Source organism: Egretta garzetta, unplaced genomic scaffold, assembly GCF_000687185.1.
Source record: "Egretta garzetta isolate BGI_Z169 unplaced genomic scaffold, ASM68718v1 scaffold463, whole genome shotgun sequence".
Classification (NCBI taxonomy): Eukaryota; Metazoa; Chordata; class Aves; order Pelecaniformes; family Ardeidae; genus Egretta; species Egretta garzetta.
In genome coordinates, this window is record NW_009259188.1 from 1418184 (window position 1) to 1436466 (window position 18283).

An 18283-nucleotide genomic window follows, 5' to 3' on the forward strand; every position below is an offset into this window, starting at 1 on the left:
TGAAAGTTGGTGTTACAACAGTAATGAACTGTGTTTTCATCTCACCTGGTTAATGCTGCAAATTTGTCTTAAATGCATTTGGAAATGAGCGAGGCTCACTTTCAGATCACTATTTTAATTTGTGTGTGCATGCTGGTTTTGTTTTTTCCTCCCTGAGTGCTTATTGATTTTGCTGCATTGATGTCTCATTTTTCAGAGGCCACAACCAGAGGATGGAATTCCTGGGTGACTCCATAATGCAGTTGGTAGCCACAGAGTATTTATTCATACATTTCCCTGATCATCATGAAGGGCACTTAACGGTGAGACTGCCATCAATCATGCTCTCCGGAAGAGCAAGAGTGGGATGGAGACTGAAATTATGGGAGCAGCTAGTAAATTATTCTGGACTTGATTAATAAAAGAAGCCTCAGCGACCACTGCTTTTAATAAGGCTTTGTTAATTTTAAGTCATGAGCACTACAATGAATAGGAAATGGTGATTTATGAGCCCAGTGCAATAACTTTTGTTCTGTCTGTGAAATGGATCAACAATTTTAAGGATGTCAGTGATGAAATTGGGAGATAAGACTAGTTCTTGTTCAAAGATGGGTGTCTTAAACCATTTATTTGAATATGCACATCACATTACTTTTTTTATTCACAATTTACAGTCTGTTGAACCTGCAACTGGGCAGGGTTGTTTCCTGATAAGAAGTTTTTACAATCTGTTTTAGTCTGGTTTTCCTGTTGTCTTCAACCTGGAGCTCCTATGGTAGCTTTTGAATTTAATTTTGCTGTAGTCATCTGTTGTTGATTACTGTAGCCTTTCAGCCTCTCTTATCTGGGCTCTGAACAAGCCAGTTTGGGGATCTTTCAGCAATTTACAGTACTTTAAACATAGGGTGGTAGTATGTGTGGTCTTTTTCCTGATTGATTCATTTCATATTGCAGCTAGACAGCTGTGGCTTTATTTGTGAAGAAGAAATTTTCTTAAGCTTACTAAATTTTTCTTAGTTTTCAAGTCTTGACTGGAATAAAAAAGCAATACGTGTATCAGGAATACGATTTGAGTCTTCCAGTTAAAATTAGGAGTAGCACTGTAGGTTTCTTAGCTGCTCAGAGTGGTTTTCTCAAATCAATAAAGGGATGGCGATGCTAAGTCTCTAGCAGGTGATACGTTTTCAAGAATACGCTTCTTGGGTCTTTTGGGCTAAAGCTGTTTACAAGACAAAAAAGTACATGCTCTGACTAAGAGTAATTTTAAGTTTTCTTCACCAGTTCTGAAGTTTTAGTTTACATTTGTATGGCTTCTTCTGGAAGAGACAGAGTAGATAAAGCCTGAACTTTTGAAGTAGAAGTTAAAAGGAGAAGAGCTGTGTCATACTAATTCTTCAGAGAAACAAAAACATAAGGCAGAAATTCAAGATTGGCGGGGTTTTTTTTGCTTTGTGGGTGACTTTTAAGAATGTAGGCATCAGTGTTGTTACAGTAAGATAAATCCTTCAAGAACTGTATTTGGCAGGAAGGATATGATGTGCTGCTATTAATGGATGTAAATACTCAGAGCAATGATGAGAACATCTCTGTGTTGCTTAATTTAATGATTAATGAGTTGGCAAGTAGAACAAGTTGCACAGCCCAAATTTGTAGGGGAAACTACAAAGTTAGAGGGGAATGGATACTGAAAACACATTAAGATATTGAGAAGTCGGCAATGCCTAGAACAAAATTGCAACTCTGGGGATGTGCATGCAGTGAAAAAACAAATTGTCTTAGAATGTTTTTAAATTTGAGGACAAATGAAATGCAATGTATGAGAAAGGAGACCGATGATGTGGGATTTGAAGAGAAACAGCAAACACTGAGCTCTTTCTCCTGTTACCTGGGAACATACTTACATTCAAAGTAATAATGGAACATTAGCTGAATGGTATCTGTAGTGTTGAGGACAGTTTTGGTCAAGGATGGGAAGTTTCCACTTGACTGGCAATGCAGTGACTTCCCAGTGCGTAGTGATTACTTACGGAGAGGCATCTGTAAATTAAATATATTTAAGAAAATGAAAGGAGAACATAGTATTGTCTACATATTTTGAGATAGCCAAGTGATCTACCAAAAAGAGGATGAAATTCTGTTGGCTGTTGGAAGATACAGCTTCTCCAGTACTGGCTTATGCTACAGTCATGGGTGGTAAGTAGTATGCTGTGTGAAGAAGCAATGATGCAGGCTGTGTGTTGCCAGAGCGGAGACTAACTCTAAAAAAGTTGCTGGAAAGCCACAGGTACCATGTTGTCCCTGTACCATTAAGGGGAATTGAGTTTCTTGCTAGATCACACTTGTAGAGAAAGCAAATTCTAATATGGAGCAAGTTGATAACCACAGTGGTAGAAGAATAACTGTGGTTTGGGCTTTTTTTTTTCATCTCTAATTCGCTGCGTAGTGGATATGTTGCTCTTTGTTTTATGAGACTACTAATCACGATTACAGGTCCCATCAAAATAAATACTCTGCAAACACAGCAAGAGAGATCCTTCTCCCATTACAAGAAACAGGTTTTTGTCACACGATACCACACTCCTGTCTTACAGGTTGCATATCGTACTTAGGATTTTGTTGGGGGAAGTATTGTTTATTTATATTAAGGACATAAAAGGGAAGAATTTTGGAAAGGATTAAGTAGAAGATGAGTTTAAGCAGAGGCTAGGGAGGCAGGTGATAATCTTATCTGCAGTCTGCCTAGTTTATGAAGATCAAGTTGTGAGTATCTGCTTCATACATCATTGCCAAACAAATTATGAACATACTGTTCTTTGTTTATCTTTTGTCAGAGATGAAGTATCAAGTGCAGCAAATAAATCTTGATTTTCATAAGCTCAGTTGACATGCTGGAGCCAGGTAGCATATAGCTTGGATCTAATAAGCTGAGCAAATGTGACATGGAAGACAAAGAGAGAAAAAATGTATATGCAGCTTCTCAAGTCTAGGTTACGTACCAACAGTTGAAGAGAGACATTTTTTCCCTCCCACCCCCACCTCCCATAACATCCCTAACTTCTTAAATTAATGCTATTTCATTTAAAGCAGAAAAGCAAACAAACAAGAAAAAAGCTTATCTTAACCAGGGGTTCAGAAAATTGTATGAAACTCTAAAATTCCAAAATGCTCCTTTAAACTCTATGAGAATGTGTCTTTGGCAGAGCTCTATGTTTATTTAAATGGTCTGCCTAGAGTGTAGGTTAAGCACTTCGGGGAACTCCGCTGGAGAACTGGGTGTCCTGGGCATTGTCACACATTGAAAATGTTAGAGCCAGATCTTTGTCAGGGATGCATTGGCTCAGCTGTACTGCCTTCAGTAGAGCAAAGAGTACATACAGGCTGTGGAGCTATGCATTTTCTTCTCTGGCCAAATGAATAGAGCAGCTTCCTCATCTGTTTGTTCTGAAACGCTAGACTGTCTTGCTTTAATGTGCATTTGTTTTAATTACTGCCTATTTATTTCTTATTTGGTGGACACTGGGGACAGCTCTGTAGACTCTAGAATATTGTATGTTTATATTTTATGTGGGAAAGATGTATGTAACTGTGTATTACTTAAACTAGAAAAATGGAGATTAGCTGAAAAAGTACAGAACTGATTAAGAGATGGTATATGGTTGTAAAGAAGCTCACTGACAAGCATTTTAAAAGCAAGACATATCTATGGAAGTAATGTGTCCATAGAATAAATAAAATTTTGTGAGAAGAATTGAAACAGAAGGAAAAATCAACAGTAAAAACAATGAGTGTGTGTGTTTATATAAATCATTTGAGGTGCACTGAAACAAAATGTCAATAAACAGAGAAGTGAGAGGCTACAAGGATAAAACTAATACAACTTTTTTCTATTGCAGCTGTTGAGAAGTTCTTTGGTGAATAACAGGACACAGGCCAAAGTGGCAGAAGAGCTGGGTATGCAAGAATTTGCCATCACTAACGACAAGACAAAAAGACCTGTAGCTCTTCGAACTAAGACTTTGGCTGATCTGTTGGAATGTGAGTTAATTTGGTACTTATGTAACTTCTTTTTCCTCGGGGCTTGTTTAAGAAAGCCATTAGAAATCCCCTAAATCACTATTAAAAATGTATGTTCAGGTTTTCAAATGAATTATGCTTATACCCCTGAAAGCCAGATTTTTGAATGCTAGCCTACGTTTTTGAAAGCTATATGAAAGCATGACATAGGTGTAATTGCAGACACACAATCGTAGGCTTAGAAATTGAGGCATCATGATAGCCAGGACAAAAGCATGTCTAGAAAGTGAAAGCTTGTATTCCAAGTTGAGCTATTTAACAACAGTTTCAGTGTTTCATTAATATGGTCTTGTCACTGTCGGAAGATAAAAGTAGTTCCTTCAGCAGGTGAATGTTTCTGTGGTTCATCTAACTGCATTTTAGGAGATTTCAAAATGGTCATTCCACAAGAGGGAAAGCTACACTGAAATTAAATTACTTTTAGTCCATTTATGAAAGTTTGTGGTATCTTCTTTCCAAAAAAAGTGAGAACAATGATAAATATTCTGCAAAGAAAGTTAATCTGTATCGCGTATATTTTGATGTATTTTGCGAGCCATTCAGACCCCTTGGCTTTTGTCAAATCCTCTTAGCAAATGGAAATTCCACACAAACAGGAGTGATTTAGATATGAAACTTTTTTATGGTACCCAGTACTGATTTATTTGTAAGTATCCATGGTCTCCTGGTTAAAACGTGAGATTAGGAGCTGAGTGTTGTTTCTAGCTCTTAAAATGACTGAGTGGATTTGGGTAAGTCACTTAATCTCTTGGTCAACTTTATTTTTCCCTGTGTGTGCAGGATAATAATACCCTCATCAGATCACTGCTGTGAAATGTAATTGAATATGGCTTTAGAGTACTCAGAGATACTTGTTTCTAAAAGTGCGAGCCATTATCGTCCTTCTTGGATGAGTGACAGTACCTTTTTTTTTTTCCCCACACAGCCTTTATTGCTGCCCTGTACATTGATAAAGATTTGGAATACGTTCACACTTTCATGAACGTATGCTTTTTTCCACGGCTAAAGGTAAGGCCAGTCAGGTTCCTACATTCCTGCCACTACGTTTTAACGCATTGCTTTTTTGGACTCTTACCACAATCTCTCAATCATAAAAGCATCTCTGTGAACTTCTTACAGGAGTTTATTTTAAATCAAGATTGGAATGATCCTAAATCTCAGCTTCAGCAGTGCTGTTTGACTCTCAGGACAGAAGGAAAAGAGCCAGACATTCCTCTTTACAAGTAAGAACTGGCTAGTTATCAGTCTTTTGTGTATTTGAAGATGTGATCAGTCACCCTATGTTTTTCCCATAGTTTAGTTTTATTGCAGTTATCCAAGCCCTCCAGTCTCTCTTTGTCTGAAGATGGAAAATGTTGAACCAATGTTTTCCAAGCTTTAGGTGTTATAAGTCATTACAAGGAAGAATTAGTAGTCAATTTACCTTGTACAGTTTCAAGGGAAAATGTATTTTTTATGTTCGAATGGAGTATTTAATTGGTATCATTCTATACTTGTTCTTCTTTTCACCTAAGGAATGGCAATATTTTAAATGAAGTGAATGGAACAATGGCTGTTTGGATATGAAGTCAAGATACTTCCATTATACATTTCAGTCATAATATGAAGTTTCTCTACACTCTACATTATTATGCAAACATAATAAATGCCTTCTGTTACACATCCTGATTGTAAACTCTATTTCTAGTTCACAGAGTCAGGCACTGAAGGGCAACACAAGTTTTGGACATTTTTGCTGCACAATTCAGCCCACATACGTCCTCCTGCTTAGTGATAGAAGAGCTCAAGGCACTGAACCTCTTAACTTGTATACCTCAGTGAGATACCTGAAGCTGGATGGGCTGGATCTCCCTTCCCTCTTTCAGTTGTAAAATAGCATAATAGCTGCTTCAAAGAGGCAATAATAACCTTAAGATTGTATATTGCATCCATATCCATTCAGTTAATGTAGAGATGGGTGCAACATTAGCCCCCAGAAGAAGAGATGAAAGCTATGAAAGTTCAAGGCTTGTGTTGTTGGGAATATTATATCAAAAAGGTATGAAGAATGAAAGTCTAAGTACATTTGTGACACTTACTGAAATAGTTTTCAATGAAAGGTAGCAGTTCAGTTATAGTGACAAACAGTGCACTTCAGAAATATGATCACTTTAACACTCATGCTCTGCAAATCTGACTCCTCAGTGTCTCTGTATGAGGGCTCACAGCTTTGTCTTGAGTGAGGGAGATGAATACAAAAGAAACAATTCCTGATTCTTCTAAAACCCACTGCGTATCAAGTACCAAATGTTTGTTTTGTTTTGTTGTGATGATAAATTGATTTTTTTATAGTACAGCTTAGAGCTAGTAATATGCTGTTATCTTCCTATTATCTTGTTAAATTCCTTTTCTTGGGGTTGTCTGTTTCACTGCAGTCAGTACTGTTGCTTTTAAATTTGGGGTGGGTTTTATTTGATCTTGTCACAGCGCACAGAGACAGAGTACTGTAGTTAGATACTTTAAAAATTGATGTGAAATTGGTGCTCCTTCCAAAAAGAAACAAGGTAGTGGACAGAACTTGAGCTGACAGTGGGGAGACATTTGGGACAGCAGGAAAAAACAGCAGAAGCAGCAATTCATTGCATGTCTAGGGAATTATCTTTTTTTCCCGTTTAGATGGTTGTTGATGCATGTCTTAGACTTTAGCTCAGGTGGAAAGCTTGTTTTGTGACAAACTGTAACTTTTCAAAGCTGATGGAAAATTTCTTCGTACCGCGATAATTCGGTATGCAGAGAGCTACCATGTCCAATATAAAGTCCTTTTAAAACCTTGCTAACTGCACAACTTGCAGGGACTAAAATTTTAGTGCACACAGTAATCCTATTGGTGTGATTATTTGCAATTGCACAGCTACTCACAATTTATATGACTTTATTACAAGTGTTTTCACAGTGTTTAAGCACTTAGTGTTATAGTTCGCATTTTTGATTGTAGGTTCAAGTTTTGTTTTTCATATGGTGCTCCCGAGTGAACCTGGAGGAATAAATAATAACCGATATAAACAAGTTGCATTTTATGTAAATTTCTTCTTTTTATTGCGCACCATACTGGTAATCTTAGGGTTATTGTGATTTATACAGGCATTTTTCAACCCTTGCTCCATGCTTTGCACTAATTCCATTATATGTACTGACCAGACTGGAAACTTGGTCATGTATGTGCCACAACCAGATTCTGGTTTTTAATACTTCCTGCTTGAATAGATCATATCTTTCTTATTTCAGGACTCTGCAGACAGTGGGACCATCTCATGCCAGGACATACACAGTAGCTGTTTACTTCAAAGGGGAACGAATAGGATGTGGTAAAGGCCCAAGGTATAGTGAAAAATTAATCACATGGTGTTAAAGTTCGAGTGTGGCAGTGTCCAAAATGACTAGCCGTGGAGGTAGACAAGTGTGTGGTTGGCCTGGTTGGCCTTAGAAGAGGAAAGCTATAGAGCCTTCACAGAATCACAGCATGGCAGGGGTTGGAAGGGACCTCGGGAGATCATGTGGGCCAACCCCCCTGCTAAAGCAGGTTCACCCAGAGCAGGTTGCACAGGACATCGTCCAGGCGGGCTTTGAATATCTCCAGAGAAGGAGACTCCACAACGACCTTGGGCAGCCCGTTCCAGTGCTCTGTCAACCTTCTTCAGGCTGTTATGAGTTTCTGCCTCAGGAATACGCTAAGGGTTCAATGCCTGTATAGTTTGGGGTCTTAAGCTTTTTTGGTGAATCTGCCTGCAGGGTCGCTAGCAATGCTAACACATTTGTGGCACTCAGACTAGAAACAGCAGAACAGCTTCCAGGAAATGGTGACTTTGACTTTGCTACTGGATTACTGTCCATCTTAAGCTGGCAAGTTAAGGGTGCAAGGCTCTCAGAGGTTTTTTGGGTTTTTTTTTCTGATGTTATTACTTCGAGGCATTTTAGAATGTTTTCTAAAGTTGCAAAGACTTCAACCATGAACCCCGAAGACCTCATCTTATTTTCTGCTACCAAATCTGGTGGTGGTTATAAAAATATCATTGGTTTTATAGCGTTCACACCTCTGTGATTTTGTTCCTTTTTTTCTCTCAAGTAAAAGCAAACGCTTCAGTGAAGAATAGACTAGAATATTCTGTTAGTGTTATTGATCTAAGTTCTAAAATATTCTACTGGAGCCATAGTGCTATTGCTCACATATTTATGGAAAGGCTGATATATCATACACTCTGGGAATTACTAGCTACTGGTTATCCAAAGAGTTTTATTACAAAAGAGTAGCTAGTGTTCTGCTTTGTCAGAAACTTTAGTTTATTCTGTAGAACTTAGATCTCATGTAACATGTTTTTGTTTGGCTTTCACAGTATTCAGCAAGCGGAAATGGGAGCTGCAATGGATGCACTTGAAAAATGTAAGATATTTGGGCAACAAAGAAAAGAATTTATGGTTTACTTTCTTGGTCTTTAGCGAGGTGAGGTGCAGGTTTTGTGGGGGATAAGATTTGAACAAAATGTCTATACTGAATTCTGTCAGCTTCTGAGCAGCATGTTTTCCTCTTGGTACTTTCAAGACAATTTTGTAACAGGCGAAGTTAGTAAGATACCAACAGGTATTTTTTGAGGGGAGATGATAAGCTACAGAGGTTGCAACTTACAGGGAAACCTGTGCAGTGAAGGGTCATTGAGATTTTTCCATGCTTAAATATGCAGTAGAATAAGACTGCTTCATCTTAAAGTGTGGTTGTTTCATCCTCTAATTTAGCGAAGGCAGAACTTCCCAGTTGCCACTTCAGAAAATAAAATTTTATCTTAGATTATACAGTAGACCAGGTTAAAATCTAACAGGCAGATCCCTATCCAATGTAAGTCAACATTTATCTGTTAAGAACAGCTTGTACCAGCTGAGAATCCAGTGGTCTGTGTATGCATCTCTCAGTATTATGCCCAGGATATAGCCAGCATGGGAGGAGCAGTCCTTCATTGCAGTGGAGTCTCAGATATGAAAGGCATGAATGCAGACAAACATCTTGTGAGAAAGAACTTCGGTCAGTTGAGTTAAAGAGCCAGGTCTGTACATGATGTAAGCAAATAATTACATGCGTTTTGTGCACCAGTAGCTCTCTATTCAGAAGAACGTGGGGAGGTACATTTCTTGCATTTGATTCAAAGGAAAGACATGCAGTTCCTCAGATGCCAAAGGTTTTTAATCTGTTATCTCTGCATCTGGAAATCCCAGGGCTTAAAAATTTTAGAAGACAATGAATCCCTGTAATTCAGAGGGGTTTTTTTTTATATCCCTCTGCGAGGCATGTACTTCTCGCCACTATTAAATTTGACAAGTAAAAAAATGTAACTTCCCTTCTCCGCTGAACATCTACAAAACGTTACTGAAATTTTCTTCAAGTGTGTTTTCCTGTGACGGTATCACCACTCAGTGCTGTGAGCTTTATCTCCTGTCAGTCCAAGGACTTCACAGCTCTTTTCTGACATATGTATTTGTTTGAATACCATAGACCTCTAGAGGTCTGTACTCCAACCACCCCACAAAACAGAGCCAACTTTCAAGTTAGGTCATATTTTTCAGTGCTTTGCCAGTCAAGTTTTGACTATCTTTAGGGATGGAAGCTCCACAGCCCCTGTGGGCACCTGTGCTAGTATGCATATATCTTAGAGTGGAGTTTTTTGTTTTGTTGGTGGTTTGGGGTTTTTTTTAATGCATAAGTAGTTACCTTCAAGTAAAAGTAATTTTCATGTGCCTGTTTATATATATGATAGCCATGATGAGTTTATTACTTAAATTTCCTTCTCAACATATTAAATGGATTATAAACAAACAGGTTGCTACCAAGCTGAGTTCTTCAGAGTTGTTAAAGGATCATGTTACAGGAACAGTGCTGAAAAAATGATTTTCATTTTACAGTGTACGTGAGCAACAAAATATCCCAGAAGTCCATTAAACAAAGCATTAGTGCTTTTAAAAACAGCAGCAATTTAAAAACAACTTGCTTTTGTTTAGATTGCTTTCTGGTTTAAATAAATATACCCTCCTGTGCCTGAATTGTAAATAACTGATGAATAAACCTTTGATTCCTCTAGTAAATAATAAAAGGCACAAATTTCACCGGCCAATAAACCAAAGCAGTAGAAAGTCATTCTGCTCTACCACAGACTCCTGCAGATTATGTGGCTTCTGCATGGTGTTCTCTAGCTGAACAAATCTGTGCATCCCGGGACCCAGAAAGAGGAGGAAAACGCTTGGTGCCAAGGGACTCCTCCCTGAGGAGCCTCAGTTGAATTGTCTCTTGGTGGCAAACTAGAGAGAGAGCAGTCCTTTGCTAAGACATCCCAGAATTTTTTTATGGCTTTAAAGGTCAGTGTAATAACCTTTTGTATTCATGTCAGACACCAGTAGGTAGCCAGTGCTTATCCCAGAGCTCCGTGTGATCCCAGCAGGCTTTACCTCCAACTGCAGGCTGCCACGTACTCTACCACCTCTTCATTTTCTGACCGGCTGGAGGGTGCAGGTCTCTGCAGCACAGAGACGCAGATGAATGTCAGCGCCCTGGTCATGCAGAAAACGTCATATTCTGTCATCTGTGCACTAAATTGAAAGCAATTATATAAGCTGGTTTCACAGCCTCAGTTCTAACTAGTGTACACATGTACCAGCCAATGGACAAATGCTGAAATCAGAAGTGTATCCATCCCCCTAGCTATTTCTTCATCACCTCTGTCTTGTCTTGTCTGTTTTAGCCAGTCTTCACTCATCCGTGCTCTTAAACTACACTAAGGCTGTATTCTGGTACATAGCCAAGCATTAACTTTTTCAGGAACAGATTTTACTGCATTCCATTTTGCTACACTATTACTTTCCCATTAGGAACCCTGCCATAATGTGGGGCAGCTAGTGGATTCTGCATGATATAAAATAATAATAATAATGGAAACATCTGTACAGTGCTTGGAACCAGTGGCTCATACTTCTTGGAGTGAGAACAAGACAAAAACCCCTGACAGCATTGACAGTAGTCTCGCATTCGTTTTTCGGTATCGACCACCTGTTGCTAAGGGAACAGAATGTAAAGCCCAGCAATACCTGGCCATGTTGCTATACCAGGTTTTTATATTTTATTTTTGTGAGTGGATTATATTTGTCAGTGCTTTGTAGCAGAAGAAATGGATGTGGAAATCATAAAGAAACCAAAGTCTTACGACACACTGTCCTGGTTTACTATGGATTGTTAGAAATAAATGAGTAAAAATGGTAATAGCATTATTCCCCCCTACCCCTAATCTCATCAAAGCTTAAAAAAAAAAAAAAGCTGAGGTTTCCTGTGTTACCAGTTTGTTTATTAATGTAAAATATTTTTCCTTGTGTCAGATAACTTTCCCCAGATGGCCCATCAGAAACGGTTCATTGAACGGAAATACAGACAAGAGTTGAAAGAAATGAGGTGGGAAAGAGAGCATCAAGAGAGAGAGCCAGATGAGACTGAAGAAGCAAGGAAATAAAAGGAGGGCACAGAAGCAGTGGCATATTTACTTACTTAATAACTCTGACTGTGGCCTACGGAGACCTAACCTAGTTTCCTGCAGATGATGAATGAAGAGTGCCTGTTGATATCAAATTAGAAAATCATAATCTCTTCTTAAAAAAAAAAGTGTGTGTGTATATAGTATTTCCTTAGTTTGGTTTTAAGTACAAAGTTTGGCTTTTTAATAAGACTTGTTTTTAAATCCTTTTAATTTTTATGAAAAGTTGTGGGATTATTTTTATTATTTTTACTGTCTTGTATGAAGTAATAAAGTATTAATTTCAAAAGCCTGTAGGAGGAAAAGCTGTTTAACAATTGTCTCCTATGTCCAAATGCTGTTTTGTCAGTGACCAGCAAAGTTATTGCATGAACTCCGCTGTGGAGGAGGAAAGTATTATGAGAAACTAATTTAGCAGAGCATTTAAGCATGTACCTAGCTTAAGTTTTGCACCTAAATATACTTCTTAACTGTGGTAAACCAGAGCCATAAACTTCAGGTCCTTTTACAGCAACTGGTACAGTAATTTAAGCAAAGGAGATGATTCCACATCTGGAGTGTGATACAGATGTGTGTGGAAGGTTGGGGGTTTTTGTCTTTAAATCAGTATTATAAAATTCTAAGAAAAAGAAAAAAGTTAATTATGAAGCAAGAGAATGACAACTTTTTTTTTTAAGAGTACTGACTTTACAAGTTTAGTTTCTTTCTCAACTTCTTGCTCTATGAAACTGGTGTCTACTTTAATTAATTTCTTTGTCCAGAAGATACCAGTGTGACCATAATAGTCAAATGGTGTGTAGAAACTCCATACTGTTCCAGGTAGGTTCATTGAATACTGGCTGCATCCAAAGGAGGGCAGAATTTGTCTCCAAGGTGTAGTTCAAAGGTGGCGTCCAGTTTTAAGTCACCCACTTTCCTTGATTTTTGGTGTCTGTGGCTTGTCTTAGACAGATGTTTCTTTTTTAAAAGCTCTGAATGGTACCAGAAGTGGAACATCCGCTGTGTCTGATGGTTTTTCCCCACTGACTACCAGCCTCATTGTAGATGTTGGTGCATTGGTCATACTTCTGGTTTGTCCCCACTTCAAGCCATTCATTTTCATTACGCTGATTTCTGAGTTAAAACAGTCCCTTAGTACATATTGTGTAGTCATTTCTCAATCTTTCTTTTCTGATAAATGAAACAGACACAACTGATTTTCCTTAACTGAGCATTTTCTTTGTGCTTCAGATCCCTTTTGGCGAGTTATTCATGTATCTTTTCTGATGTAAGTAACACCAATGTATGTGATAAAATAACAGGCAGCTTCATGTGTGTGGGTGCACAAATTTGGCCCAAAGAATTCATACAGGAAGAAAACTTTTTGCCCAATGGCCACACTATGCCGAGCAACTAATTCAGCAGTTGTTTGAAGTACCTTTCTGGATGCGTGCGATGGGCGTTCATGAGAGCACTTTATTGCAGGTGCCAAAGTAGATGCAATTGTAGCTGAAAAGTTCAGACTACCCCAATGTCTTCCTGAAGTTTCACTTCTGAGCTAATCAATGTGTGTATTTTCATAAGCACATTTTTGTACACATTCAATGCGAGATGTGCTTAAATGTGGTTTGTTTTGGGTTTTAAAAAACCTTGACCCCGCGGCACTACCGCACTTCTTCCAGCTTCTATGATTGCCTTTTCTTAATGGATTGATACTTTAAACTCATTTCAGAGGATGAGAGAAAAAAACCCAACACGTTATGTAATTTAGAGAGTGATAATAAACCATTAAAACATAGAGGGGATAAAAACAACAAGATAAAGGCAGGGAGCTGTTCTCTGCTGGGTGCTGCTGTTCTTTGACTTCTGAGAAGTGATTGTAACTCCTTACACCTTCAGCCTGGTAAAAAGCGGAGATGCCTCTGAACAGCAGCAGGCTTCAAAAGCAAGCAGCAACACCTCCCCTGCCCTCAAGTCCTTTGTATTTCAAATTCTTTTGTAGAACTGCCCATCTGCTTCTAGCAGTCAGTTGAAATGGTGCACTGGTAGAAGGTTAAGGGTAATTGTGTACACCATTGTTTTATTTTTCCCTCTTAACTGTGACCAGATTCATGTGTTTAACGGGTAGAATGTGCAGTGACTTCCTTTTCAGGTGTATGGTTGCTTTGCAAATTTCTCTCATTGTATGGGATATCACCGGAGTACCCCAGTGGAATTGTTAGCTCATAGTTTAACGTTACTCTCATTCTTCCTATACATCATTTCACTTTGCAGCTGTAAGAAGACTGTGAGCTTATTCATTAACAGTTGGATAAAACCAGATTGAATTTATCAGATACGTTCTTTGGGGAAGGAACCCAGAACTGTTCTTTTTTTCTTCTTTTTCCCAGAATTGGCCTGAAAACCAACAAAACTATTTCTGCCTTCCATTACTATGGTTAAAGAATTTTAGGTCTTCCTCAATAAAATGTGGTTGATAACCATTTTTTTTCATGATTGGACTCTTCCCTATTTCCACTGCATACACATGGGCTAGGAAGATTGCATGAAGAAATTTTTTTTTTTTTGTCCTTGTCTTGAGAGCAGAAAACAAAAGGTAAAGAAATTCAGGTTTCCTTTGTGTACATCAAAACCACAGTGTCTTTCTGTGTACTCACTGTCTAAAAACAGTGGCTGTGAATGTTTCTGATAAGTTAAGGGGATGCACAGAATGTGTAATGTGAGCACAGTCCTTGATAACACACACTAAGGAGAGAAAGTTCTTTCTTCAAGTTGCCTTAAATTTGGGAAGGACGATTACTGAGCTCTTGTTGATCAGCTGTATTCTGTACCTAGGCAACTTTGGCTGCTTTTTTGGAAATGTTGAAGGTGTGTCTGGCTTATTGGTATGTCTGGCTTATTGGTAAAGTAAGGTCCTTTTCTGATTTCTCCAGAGCCAGATCTGTCTCACGCAACACCTGCGGACTTGATTTGGGTACAAGCAGATGAAGGAAGAACAAGACTCAGATCTGTGAAAGCACATCTTTCTTTTTTTAAAAAAATGTGCATATGTACAGAGCACTGAATAGAATTGTAGCTCATTTAATTAGGAATTTTAATTGAATTTACATAGCATTCATCATTGTTATTAGCAGAGCCTAAGTTTGCTTTGTAAGATTTCAGTTTCTGTAAGATTATTTCACAGTGATACTAAGGGAATCTTGGTCTCTAAGACTGTTGTAAATATTGTTGCTAATAAAATTTTCCAGAAAAGACTTCAGGCATAGTTATTACTTGCTAAAACAATTTGGAAAGATCAAAAGGCTAATCCTGATCATCTGTCTCCCTACTTCAAAGTCTCTTGATTATACAGGCTACATATTTAAATGAAGTAAGCGGATCACTTGTAGAAACTCGTGTTCGGTGCAAGTTTGTAAAGCCCTGTGAGAGCTTGGAGAGTTGATCGTCTGTGTTGCACCATTGTGCGTGGCCTTTGGTGGGGGTGGCATTGTGATAGAAATTTCTGTGAGCCATACATCCCACCCTGCTTCTCCCCTCTCCCCTCCGCCCCCCAGGTTATATATTTGTCATTGAGCGTTTGAAATAGTTTTGCCTAAATGGGGAATAATAACCAGAAAACACTTCCCGGTTTGCTCCTTGAAGCGTAGTGGAAACTTGCAGCTGAGGAGTGCTCTGCTGTCTTCTCTTCCCTGCAAGTCTACATGTTTAGCTCTTGGAACAACCAATGTCTTACTGTGAATAGGCTCAGAAAGAGACGTGACGTGCCCCATCATTGCTTGCTGGTAATTATTCTCCGCCAGTAAGCCATAGTTTCCAGGGACAGGCGTTCTGGATTCTGCCATCTGTTCTTTCATTCATAGTTAAGCAAATATGGTGAATAGCCTGGAAAGCAGCTGCAAAATAAACCAGTGGCTGCATAATGAACTTGCATTTATTTATTACGCTAACAAAGAAAAAAAAATTGCCATAACAATATGGCAGGCAGAGCAGGGAATTGGAGCTCTCCTCTATCGTGGACACATCTCAATACCATTTATGCTTAATGCAGAGCTGCTCATTAGACCATCTACCACTGAAAAATAGATTAACTCCTTGCATTTTGAAGATCTATTTTTTGCTTTGTATGAAGACACTGATTAAAATGGATTGCAAATCTGGAAGTGTACTGGTCACTTCAAATTATAGGCAAGGTGGAGATTTTTGTTTTAGTGAAAATGGCATTTTTAAAATACTTCATGACTTTTTCTTCCCTCATGTTCTGATGTGTTTTGTTTTCCCAACTTGGGTTACAGATGGTGTGTTTCTTTGCAAATTGGTCGTGTTTATGGACATGCTATGTCTAGCTAAGAATGCAATGCTAGGTAAGGCCATCCATCACATCTCCTTAGTGTTCCTCTGGATTCCTCATTTAAAGCAATTCGCCGTAGAAGGAAATAGGGGTCCATGACTTTGCACTGGTCTTGTTTTGTTTTCTTTATTTTCCTCTCTTCATGGTAGCCCACCTCATTGCTGCTGCGGTGCTTTCAGAAGAGAAGACCATCTTGGGCTCTTTTGTCTGTGCTTTTTGCTCGTAAGCACGTTGTTGACCTGGGAGGTAATGAGCTGAGGGACAGGAGAGTTGCTGGCTGGAGCGCACTGGCTGGTACCAGGATGCTGGAAGCTCTGCCAGGGAGTGGGGAAGGCAGTGCAGTCAGAGGGGCTGGCCCCGCAGCTGCAGCCAAGTTCTGCGTAGGCCAGAACAGGTAAGCTGAGTCTGTGAAGAAAGATTAGAGGAAATATCTCCCTTGTTTTTAAAAAGTCAAAAGACAAGGGCTGCTCAAAGATAAGAAAGGAAACAGTGACTGTCTGCTCCAACTCTTCTGGATTTTTTGTTTCCGGGCCTGTTTTTTCAGGTACCCGCAAATTTCACAGATTCTTTCTGGGGTCCTAAGATGAAATAGGTTATGTCCTCCAGCCACTCAGATTTCCCTATCCATCAGGGAGCAGGTTTACCTCAGAGGCCCTTTTCTTCACCTGCTTGCTACAAAATGAGGAACAAGTTATGCTCAAAACCTTGCTAACTAGGTATATCTCTCTTTGTCTAAATCCTCACTGCATTCCTTAAAAGGATTCCAAAGTCTTTTATGAATAAGGGTACTCGTCACATAACTGTGACTTACGGTACAAGCATACCTGAAAGCCTCAAGCGTGCGATTCTGCTGCTCTTCGCAGCACCTGTGTGGAGGGAATAAGGGGCTACTTAGTCTGTTGCTGAGACATGAAAACAAGGATGAAATTGTCACTTGGGCCTAGGGCTCAGGAGGTCCGTGGTAGGGCGATGATGCCTCATCCAGTGCCTGCCTCAGTCTGTGGATTAATTATCTTCTTGTCTTTGAAAGCCTGCGACATTTCAATTCCCCTGCCTGAGAGTGTCTTTGAGGGAGAAAAAGAGAATTTGGCCGTGCAGGCTGGGCACTGCCACACTCATCCCTTTTTCCTGCAGAGTCTTGGAAAACAATGATCAAGAAGGTGTCTAAAATTGGGGACTCTGCTACAAGAAGCCAGAGCACAGTGTTGGGCTTTTTTTTTTTTTTTTTTGGTAAAAAGTAAATAAATAAAAACTTCCACTTACAGCAGACATTTCAAAAGTAATCCATGTGCAAAGGACAGACTCTTGAGCTGACAAATCGTGAACTTTTACCAGTGGCAGAAGCAGCTTATACATCGGTGGTCCAGAAGTGATGCAGCGGTGATGGGTGAGTGTTTGTCACTGGAGGTAGCTTGTTACTTTAAATAAAGATGGAGATGGTGGTCATGGGAACCCATGGGACCCTGCTGATACAAGCTGAGCCAACATTTCTAAAAAAAAAAAAAAAAAAAAATTACTTCCCTGCAGATTTCCTCCTGTCATTACTTCAGCCATTTACTGTGTCAGAACAGTTCTGACATGATGACCAGTTTTTGCTGCCAAGTTGAATTACAATTCAAATGTTGCAGTTCTGTTTCCAGAGGGATACTTGAACTGGCAAACAAAAAGCAGCCATCTCCCAATCCAGCAGTACTTGAAAATGCTAATGTCTTTCAATATCCAATTATAAAGTCCTTTAAAAAAAAAAAAAAGGAAAAAAGGAAAAAAACCCAATTAAAATTCTCTAAGATAAGAATTTTTAATGACTTCATTGGACAAGTCATCCAAAATTGCTGCTCTTACCTTCTGTTCTTGTGATGATAAATGTTGTCAAATTCATGAGAATCTTTTCGTTTTGTCATCATTAAGAAAAAATAAATATCGTGACATCCAAAGGAAAAAATAAGAAAAAACCTGTTTTAATCTTTGATGTTTAAAATTTGTCATTCAATACTGTTGTCTCCTTCCTTCTTCCAAATATTTTAAATATGTTTTCCACCTGTCAGAATGTGTCAGATTTTACAACCAATATCCCAGGTCAGTCTGTGTCTGTGCACTAACAACTGAAAGCAATCCATGTGTTATTGCTCACTGCTTTTTGAATCAGGGCTCGACCAGGCATCCAAAATGGTAGGACACTGCCAACCTTAATAAGCCCTCAAAACTTTCAGAGAACTCAATGGCTTTACCCAGCAACTGGGTTTCAAGACTTCACATGCCTTTTGCTCCACTTGCTAGCAATGGTTTTGGTTTTTTTTTCATTTTTCAATGTTTTCATTTTTTATTTGTTTTTTTAATGTAGCCCATAGCACTACTGTCTCCTATT

General features: G+C 38.8%; 1 protein-coding gene across 4 annotated transcripts in view; it reads left to right on the plus strand.

Moving 5' to 3' along the window:
• Nucleotides 1–11763, plus strand: part of DROSHA (drosha ribonuclease III) — a 67703-nt gene extending 55940 nt beyond the window's left edge. For 2 of the 4 annotated variants that reach the window (XM_035891303.1, XM_035891305.1), the window contains 7 exons: nt 197–302; nt 3873–4014; nt 4979–5061; nt 5173–5276; nt 7318–7410; nt 8424–8470; nt 11440–11763. In XM_035891303.1, coding sequence (XP_035747196.1) covers nt 197–302; nt 3873–4014; nt 4979–5061; nt 5173–5276; nt 7318–7410; nt 8424–8470; nt 11440–11570 — 706 coding nt within the window. In that variant the 3' untranslated portion in view covers nt 11571–11763. Of the gene's footprint in view, nt 1–196; nt 303–3872; nt 4015–4978; nt 5062–5150; nt 5277–5740; nt 5950–7317; nt 7411–8423; nt 8471–11439 lie in introns of those variants that run through there. The other 2 variants (XR_004841602.1, XM_035891306.1) reach the window with 2 other exon arrangements.
• Nucleotides 11764–18283: the final 6520 nt, after the last annotated feature.